Source organism: Protopterus annectens, chromosome 4.part0, assembly GCF_019279795.1.
Source record: "Protopterus annectens isolate FY-2018-M chromosome 4.part0, PAN1.0, whole genome shotgun sequence".
Taxonomy (NCBI): domain Eukaryota; kingdom Metazoa; phylum Chordata; order Ceratodontiformes; family Protopteridae; genus Protopterus; species Protopterus annectens.
In genome coordinates this window covers 351,390,893-351,401,009 of record NC_056733.1, presented here as the reverse complement: position 1 = coordinate 351,401,009, position 10,117 = coordinate 351,390,893, and the positions used below count along the sequence as shown (strand labels likewise).

General features: G+C 42.4%; 1 protein-coding gene across 3 annotated transcripts in view; it reads left to right on the top strand.

The window, feature by feature from the left end:
- The window catches only part of TAOK3 (TAO kinase 3), a 2,060,965-nt gene that overhangs the window by 1,848,422 nt on the left and 202,426 nt on the right, over window positions 1-10,117 (top strand). For all 3 annotated transcript variants that reach the window (XM_044068327.1, XM_044068326.1, XM_044068325.1), the window contains one exon: window positions 6,854-7,093. In XM_044068327.1, coding sequence (XP_043924262.1) covers window positions 6,854-7,093 — 240 coding nt within the window. The remainder of the gene's footprint in view (window positions 1-6,853; window positions 7,094-10,117) is intronic.

The window sequence follows — 10,117 nt, the reverse complement described above, 5'->3', positions numbered from 1 at the left end:
TCATTCAGGAAAATCCTGGAAAATCCTGGAACTACTCGGACAGAAACGGGGATTGTCCTCCAAAGCCCCCCAGGGAGGAGTCAGTATTTCTTTCTTTTTTCTTTCTTTCTTTTTTGAGGAGTTAGCATTTCTTGAGGCTTTTGGTTCTGGCCCGTCTGCCTCTTGAGTGGTCCATCCTGCAGATGAGATGGTGGATTTGATCTCCAAATAAGCATGCAGGGAACTGGATTTAGCCAGTCCTATTCCACAGAAGCTGGAGAAGTTTTTTGTATCCCCTAAGGATCACCCCTTTTTGAGTAAGGGTCAGTCATTGGATTACATTGTAGTGGCAGTGGCCACCAAAAAGGAGCTAGCAGAGGAAAGCTCCACTGCCCATCCCCCTGACAGAGAGTGTCCAGGGCATTGGACAGCTTTGTGAGGCAGATTTCTGCTTCAGTGGCCTTTACACTCAGGGCACTGAACTATTTCACTCATATTACATGCTTCCAGAGGGATTTGACCAAGGAACTTTACAAATCCATGTCAGGGTCCCTATCTCTAGATGAAAAGTCTGTCAACATGCAGTTACCCACCCTTCAATTTCTATTGAATGTGTCTGTGAGCATTATTTCAAATGTGACAAAGGGCACTTTGGGAGGTGAGGCCACCGGCATAATTGTTAGATGGCATGCCTGAATGCACCTGTGTGACTTTATGGAGCACTTTTAAATGTCCTGTATCAATTCCTCCCATGGTGGATACACCCTGTTCGGCCCAAAGGTAATAGTTGCTATTCAGAAGTGAGCAAAATGGAGAAACCTTATCTTTCATGGGGATTCAGTTTTCTACCCCCCAAAGGACCTTCTCTAGAAACAAAAAGAGGGGGAAGATACTGTAGTTCTGCATATCTCAAGGTTTTGCTCAGGACACTTCTGATGACAGACCCACCACAAGGCAGACTGGGGAACAGTAATGGTGGGTGTCGCCCCTCGGCAAAAATTATCTGCATAACCAAGGTTTTCAGGGTCCAATCTCTGATGGCCTTTTCCGCGCTCCTAAAGGTTGCCCTGACTGCTGCACTCTGGAAGCAGTCGAGGAGGTGCTTATCCCTGCACCCCATGTCCTGGACATCCATCACTTGAGATACTTGGGTGCTGAAGATTATAACTAGAGCTCAGCACCATTCCCTTTCTTTCTCATCTCACAACTAGGAAGAGCTGTAAACACAGCAAAGTCTAAACTTCTACCTGATCAAGCCATAAAGTTCATTGGAACACACATGGATACCAAGTTACAGATAGCTAGAATACCAGGTTCCAAAATTCTCCCACTTCAGCAACAGGCAGTGACAGCACACTCTGTCGCAAGCTCCCAACAAGGTTAAATTTGTGTCACTTGGCTCGATGGCAGCCACCATTATCCTAGTTCCCCTAGACAGATTTCATATTATAGTTTTCCAGTGGACTCTCGCAGTGCAGTAGTCAGTGAGATGTCAACCCATGAGCTTTCCATTGTCCCTCTAGAGAATTTGCAAAACTCATATTCACTGGTGGCAGGAATCTCCTATTGCATCTCCGGGTTTACCCTTTTTTCTTCCCTCTCCCCAGGTCACAATGACTGTGGACGTTTCTCAGCTAGGGTTGGGGGAGACATTTTTTGAGGAAGACTGTCCAAGACACAATATCTCCTTCAGAGGGCAGTCTTCACATCAATATCCTGGAAATGAGGGCAGTTCTTCTAGTGTTGTAGGCCTTCCTATACTCCCTTCCCAGGGATGTGATCTCCTTTCAGATGGACAATATGTTAGCAGTTTGGTACATCAACAAACAGAAGAACATGCTCTTACCCATTATTTAGAGAGGCATGAGGGTTTGGCAATGGGTTATGTCGTCTCACTGTTTTCTGATACCTACACACATAATGGGGAGGTCCATTGTTCTAGCAGATAAGTTGAGCAGGTCACTCCTCCTCTGCCACGAGCAGTCCTTCAATCCATCAGTTCAGTAGTGGTGGATCAGATTTTTAGCTGCTGGGGCTGACTGTGATGTGACCTCTTTGCCTTCCCCTCCAAAACCAAATGCAGCAGGTGCTTTTCACTAATTCCCCAAGAAGAGGAACACTTGGCCCCCTGGTCTCCTTTATAACCATCTCCCCCACTCTTCTCATCCCAAGGTTTCTGCTGAAAGCAGAGTAGAGCAAGGCTATGGTGATTCTCATTGCTCCCTTCTGGCCTTGACAGGTTTGGTTTCCCTTCGTCTGGTCTCATCTGATTCACCCTCCTTGGATGCTGGACCCTGCTCCAGATCTTTTATCTCACACCTCAGGTAATCCTTACCCAGGCATAGAAGCCCTCAAATTGACCATATGGTTTCTCCAGTTTTAGTGATAGACAGTCAAGGCTTTCATCTCAAGTCGTTCAGATATTTAACTCTCCACAGAACCTCCTCCCAGGAAGATTTATAAGAGTAAATGGAAAAGATTTTCAACTTGAGCTTCAATTAGGAATTTGGATTGGATATTTTTTCAGCTCCATTCCCAGCGATCTTAGACTTCCTGGCATCTCTCTTCCACAGTAGGGTTAGCTACACTACTATCAAGGTACAGTTAGCAGCCATTTCCAGTTGTCACATTGGGGAAAATCATTCACCCATTGCTTCACTTCGATTAAGGCCTTCTTAAGGGTTACTTTCCTTCTGTGTGCCCCCCACCCCCTTAGGGATCTTGTTCCTCCTTGGGATATTACAATTCTTCTACTTGTCTTAATGAGACCCCCTTTTGAACTAGTAGGTATGGTTGACTTAAAATACCTAGCTTGGAAAACTTTATTTTTGGTGGTAGTCACTTCTTTAAGGAGGATATCGGAATGTCACGCCCTTTCCTGTAAACCCCTTTATTTGTTTTTCCAATAAGGACGGAGTTTCTTTGAGTACAAATCCATCCTTCCTCCCTAAGATGGCTTCTGCATAATCACTTAACCCATCTGTCCACCTTGCTGTTTTCTTCCCATGATTTGCCAACAAAGGAGAATACATGTTACACCTTCTGGATATGCACTGTCAACTTTGATTTTATCTGCATTGCACTAAGAAGTTTAAAAATACTGACAAATTGTTTCCTTTTCCTCAGCCAAATTGTGTAAACGAGTGTCTAAAATAACTCTTTCTTGCTGGTTATCAGAATGTATTTCACATGTATATAAGGAGAAGGGTCTATAATTTTCTAAGCCTCCTAAGGCTCATTCTACTAGATCAGTGGCTACATCTACTGCCTTCTTCTCTGGAATACCTCTCAATGACATTTGTGCTGCAGCTACATGGTCTGATGTCCATACCTTTGTATCTCACTACAAATTGGATTTACTGTCCAGGGCTGGAGCTTTCTTTGATTCATCTGTCCTCCAGAGTATCCTTTCATGAAACCCCCCAAGGTTGTATGGTAGCTGAGGACTCTGTCCCATCCAAAGAGAAACGGACAGAAGAGACGTCAGATATGAACGGTGTGTACTTTCCATAATGATAGAGCTGTGTTCTCTGCTTCTGGCCTTCCTGCACTTCCCTCCCACATTCCCCTTCCAGTTATCTATTTCCCTTGTTTCTGGAGTGACCACACTGAGAGTTCCTGAGAGTCCTGAAACACAAAGACAGAATGGTTTAGTCTCCTCTGCAAAGCCATGGAAAGAATTAACATGGAGATGCTCAGTAATGACATAGGAAACCTCCAGACAGTTGACCCTGCCCAGTTTCTTTTCATCAAGGGCAGATCATGCTTACTCAACCTGCTGGACTTCTTTGAGAAGGTCACCAAAGCAATGAATGAAGGCTGAATGGTTCACACTGCCTACTTTGACCTGGCAAAAACATTTGCAACAATACCCCACTCAAGCATTGTTGATAAACCCAAGAGGTTAGGTATAAGCCCTTATGTAACCCAGTAGATAGCCAGCTGACTCACAGACAGGACCCAAGAGTTTAGAATTGGGGATTCCACCTCTACAAAGAGGCTAGACACAAGCCAAATCCCTCAGGGATCGGTCCTGAGACTGCTTCTTTTTGCCATTTACTTCTCAGAAGTCAAGGCAATGTCAAGGGCTTCTGGCTAACAAAATTTTCAGACAATTGTAAATTAGGAGCATCCATCACCAAGACTGTTGATCTGCTGGAAGGGATGACACACACAAATAACTTGTATCAGAGTCGTGGACTAAAACTGAATGCCAAGACATGCATAATAGTATCCTTTGGGAGGTCAACCACCCTTAGTAACTGTCATATTAACAATGCACTCCTAAGAGTCGACCCAGTAGTCAGGGACTTGTGGACACAAATAGATGGTAATCTAGCCTTTGACCATCACTTGTGTACTGTAGTGAGAAAATCATTCTATGTTGTGCAACTTATAAACCAAGTTATGGCATCTCATTCCAAGGACCTCATTGTTTAACTGTATACATGTCATTGAGTACAGTACCCCCATTGGTATGTGCTTAACCAGGCACATCCAACAACTGTAATGTCCAGAGAGGTTCCTTATTAAAATAATACAATGAGTAAGTAACTTGTTCTGTGCTGACTGCCTGAAAGCCATATCCGTGTATTATTCCTCCTAGAGGATGTTGAGGGGAGATCTATGCCTTGCATGCAAGGCGTTGTTTGACCTCACCATGACGGACCTCCTGCATATCTGCAAAACAAACAGCACCAGACTTACCCATTCTGAAGACTTAAGTATTGCCTATTATGTAAATAGGACCTGCTAGAAAGACTGGTATTTATCTTGCAGACTACCCCTTCTCTGGAACAGGCTCCCCATCCATGTGAAGCAGAGTTCCTCCCTAACCTGATTCAAGTGTAACTTGGGCAATTGGATGGGAAACAAGAAATTCATCCCTGGTTTGGAACCTATGTCTCTAATAAACACAGGTAGCCTGTAAATGTTTCATCTCTCAGGCCACTGCTTGTAAGTGTTTAATCTCCAAACCTCATGCGTACACTTATCTGCTGATAGATACAAGTTTGGGGTGGCTTGCCCCCTTGTAAAAAGGAAGTTTAAAGGAGAACTGCAATCTTTAAGATTCACTCTTTTCCTGGGTTTTCAGCCTTTTTCTAGACTTGGTGGCACTCAGCATTTTGATTTCCAACATTTCTGTAGGGAGCTATGGCTTGCTCATGTACTCATCAATCTGTAGGTCAAGAAGCATTGCTATATCTGTGATGTGTTTGGTTTTAATATGATGCCCTAACAATTTTGTTGTAGAGTATGGGTAAACTCGATCTGAGGTAACTTACTAGCTATAGGGGATTATGGCTAAGTGGAGGAGCCTGAGCCTTGGATCCAAAGTCTTGAAGTCGTCAAAGTCGGATCCTAGATGGTTCTGATAACCTACTGGTTGAGGAAGAATGGAAACAGACAACACAGATCTATCATTATGGTAAGTATTTAAGTTTCATTTTCTTTCACTGTAAAAATACGTGTCTCTCTCAGTCAAATTTATTACATATCAGTATAGATGAATTTGATAGGGAATGCCAGTAGAGATGGTTTAACTGTCTTCAGCATGAGCTTTGACTTGGTGTTATACAGGAGTTTGATAAGGAAACTTGAAGGGATGGACTGAAAGGTAGAACAGAAAAGGTCATGGTGAGAGGGACAATGTGAGGAATTAGGAAAGTGACTGGTTGAGTACCGCAGGGGCCTGTTCTAGGTGTAGCTGTCATCACCATGCTTGTCTCAGACATTTTTTCGTGAGTAAAAAACAGGATCACACTCTTTGCTGGTAACACAGATACAGGATCACACTAGATGAGGGGAAGAGTATACTGAAGGAGTTGGAAGTGCAGAAAGGTGGCAGTTAATTTCACTGGAAAATGTAAAATACCATACTTATGCCACAACAGCCCTAGTATGAATTATTAGCTTGGGGGGAGGGGATCACACTGATGGCAGCAGAACTAGAAAACAGGATCTTTGTTCATGTGGATTGTTCCACTAGGAGCAGAGTGACATGGCAGTGGCAATGGCAAACAGAATGCTTAGATTTCTGCTCATGGGGCTAGGTTACAAAACAGAGAGAGAATGTTTCCATTCTGCAGGACACTAATTGGATCACACCATGAGTAATGTATGCATTTGTGTAGACCATGCAAGGAAAAGGTTGTTAGATTGCTGGAAGAAACCCACAGGGGATGGAAGATAAGGGATGTGACCAGAGATTAGAGTGGCTGGAGTTCTTTCATCTTAAGACCAGAAGACACAGGGAACATATTGGTGCACATGATCAAGTCAGGAAAGTTTGAAGACATTATAAAGAAGAGAAAGGGCAAAGGGGGAAGGAGGGGACACAGGCATCAGATTATAGAGATTAGCTTCTTACTGGATTTTTGAAAGTAATTCTTTACAGAAAGTCAATGGAATGAACTAGTAGAATTGCTGGTGTAGAAGGAATCTACAGAGATATTCAAGAAGGTGTGGAACAGGTGAAGAACAGATGCAGGGGATTGTTAGGTTGGACAGGTTATAATGTTAAATGTATGCAAAAAGTAGACCAGATGGGCTTATTAACTTCTGCCATCATGCAAATGAAGTGCACTATAATGAAGAAACTACATAAATCACTTAAGTAATGACATCACATCATTGGAAATTTAATTCTCTTTTGAACGGATTTGCCACTCACATTTTATTTTTAACATTTGTGATTGATGAATTATTCATAGTTTGTGACATTTTACAAATCTGTTTAGAAATTTCTTGATTGCACCATACATACCAATAACAAGGGCATAGTTCTTAAAATGCTTTAGCAGATTAATTGCAATGGAGTAAAGTATATTCTTTTGGTTGCTCTGTGATTTAACAGTCATCTTTCCTTAAACAGGAGCTGAATAAAAAGAAGGCACAAAAGGAGATGGAGCATGCCATGCTGATCAGGCATGATGAGTCGACGCGGGAGCTTGAATATAGACAGCTGCAAGCACTACAAAAGTTACGTATGGAGCTGATACGCCTGCAGCACCAGACAGAGTTGGAGAACCAGTTAGAGTATAACAAGCGCAGAGAAAGAGAACTTCATAGGAAGCATGTGATGGAATTGAGGCAGCAACCCAAAAATCTAAAGGTATGAGTTGTGTTTCTAACAGAAATAAAATGTGAAAAGAGTATGATGTTATCCAGCAAGATGCAGTAACCTGTTTCTTGGAGTTTTTACATTTTTTTCTTTTTCCTGTAACCATTTTAACCTTGCACGTTTTTGTATTTTCACCTGTCATCTTTACATTTTAAATGTTAAGTTGTTGGTAGTGAAACACTAAATGACTGCTTTTGTTGAATTCATTGTCATTAACTTATTCCCCACATCAAGTATTGTCAAAAGACTATGGCCAAACAAGTCACCTTTTCTACCACTGCAAGTGATTATATACTGATTACCGCACTCCCTTCCTGCAGGATAGGTTTTTTATTTTGTTTCTATGACAGCAACATCATTGTAGATAATTTTACTCCAGAAAAGTGCATAGTTATACTGCCATGTTTTTTTCCATAAATTTGCTGCCTTTTATATGAGAAATAATCTGTTATGTGTTCAGGTCAAATATGTTTGTTTTTAGATACCTTATTAAGAAAAAGTGAGCAAGCCAGTGTCACAGTCTGTTGTTAAAGTGATTTGGCCCTATTGCACCTTCATGGTTGTTTTATTGTTGCAATGCATCCTTCTGGATAGATGACCAACCTGAAAGCTACCTCATCCTATGTGACTCTTACCAGAACCTTCAGAATTAGACTCTTGGGCGTGCCTAAACCAAAGGTGACGACAAAGGATGAGGTAGCTACAAGAATGGTCATCTATCCAGAGGAAGGGGCAGGTTTGCAGTGCAGTAAGTAGGGGTACCAGTCCTTTGGGTGCACAGCCTTCTGTCCCTCTAAGGCCTTTTTTGACTTGCCCATCTCTGAAGGCTGTAAGGAATATTTTGTCCCACTGCCTGACCAAGTGGTTAACCATCACACACAGCAGGTTGATAAGGGGCATAATATCCAGAGGCTATTACAGTCCTTTTGTACCTCCACCAGTGTAACAGTTTCCTCAGATCCCATGTGTTCCACCCTATCAAAAGACAGTGGCAAAACTACAGGCACAGAAGCTCATCACAAAAAGTCATCCATGAGTTACCATAAAAACAGAAAGTGCAAAACATTTACTCAGGGGTTCTTAGTTCCTAAAAAGATCAAAGACCTCAGACCATTTCTCAGTATAAGCAGCCTAAATCAGTACAAACTGAAAGCGCCCTTTCTTATGGTTGTGGTGCAGTATATCCTTCTCTTCCTTTCCAGAAGAGACTGGATGTGCACTTTAGTCCTCGATGTGTACCTGCACGGCAAGATTGCCAAGGAGTTCAGAAGGTTCTTTTGCTTCCATGTAGGTAACAGTCATTTTAAATTTTGGACATTCCAGAGTATTCTCTAAATGCATGTCTGGAATGGTGACTGATATTAGGCTGCAGGGCTCCAAGATCATTTCTTACCTGGATAACTGACTCCTGTCAGCCTTAAGAGTGGACAATTTTCATTGTCAACTGGGATGTACTTCTTCAGCTGTTCCAGTCCCTGGACAAAGCAGAAAAAATATGCAAAATCACAACTGACACCCACTTAGTCAATCACTTTCATAGCTTGTGCTGGTTTGCATGGCCTTCCTAATAAAACACAGGATTTCCTTCATCCAATCATCTGTAATGCAACTGATTCAGAATGATTCTCTTTTAGTGGCTGTTTGCTCCAGAGCACTAGTTCTGATAGCATTTTAAACTTTTTTTATGGTGACACACTGCAGCTATCCCATGATGGTGCATCACAGAATCTTCATAGTTCAGTGTGATCAGTTTTTAGACCTGTTGCAGTGTCACATGAGGATATCTGAAAAGTGCAAGGAGCATCTCTTGTGATAAACTGAGGAATGTAACCTTTCTCTCTTGCTTTCAACCTCTCTGGGTATACCCTTTCAAGCCTCTAGTCCCCAGGTGCCTATGACCATGGAAGCTTTAGGGTGAGGGGGGAGACATTATTTGGAGCAGACTCTCCAAGACACATAGTCTTCCAAGGAGGCCAATTGACAAATAACATTAGGATAATGAGGACCACCTTTCAGGCCTTTCAAGAGTCCCTTCCCTCTGGTGCCATGGTAGTTTGGTAAATAAAGAAGCACGAGGAACCTCATTCCTGTTCTGTGTGTCAGGAATCCATGTGACTATGGGAGTAGACCATTGCACTGAACCACCTTTTCATTGCCTCTATTGACAGGACAAGTAAACTCCATACCACATTTTCTCAGATATTATCCTCTGATGCCTCACAAGTCAGCCAGTAAGTTGCTTTGGCTCTGTTCTGTCACTTTGGGAAGCCTTGATCATGTCCCCAACCAACAACAAATGTGGAATCGCCTTTTCCCTTTCTCCACATTTGGGAGAATACCCCAGCAATGCACTTCAGTAAAACTAGCCTCTACCACTCCTGTATGCTTTTCTGCCCATTTCCCCAAGATTCTAGAGAGGGTTAAGAATTGAACAGCCAAAGTGATTATCCTGGTCTCTCTTTTTGGCTCTGACAAGTGTGGTTCAGTTTGCTTTGGTCTCATCTCTTTACCAGGCCTATATTTCTTAAAGCTTTCCAAGAGTCTGCAGTCTAACCTGTTTGGAAATACCTCAGCTGGACTTGCATTCCCTTGAATTAGTTGCTTGTTTTCTCCAAATCTAGTGATGGGCAGGGGCCCTTCATACCTTGGAAGGGTGGTCCAGATCCTTACTTCTGCCTAGTGACCTGGCACAAGAAAGACATATCATATAACAAATTTGTAAACATTTCTCCCTTTGGTCTACCACAAGAAGGACAGATATTTTTATTGCTCCAGATCCTAGTATCTTAGGAGTATTTGTCACACATCTTTGATTCTGGTCTTAACTTTTCTTCCATTAAAGTACAACTGTTTTTTGTCCATCAGTTTTTTCCCCTCAACATTTCCAAACACCTCTCCTATTTCCACTCCCACTCAAACTCATTCTGCATCCTTTCCTCAGCCTTCCAAACTCACTAATACACCACGCACCTACTTCAAAGGTCTTCAATAACAATATGCTACTTTCCACACACA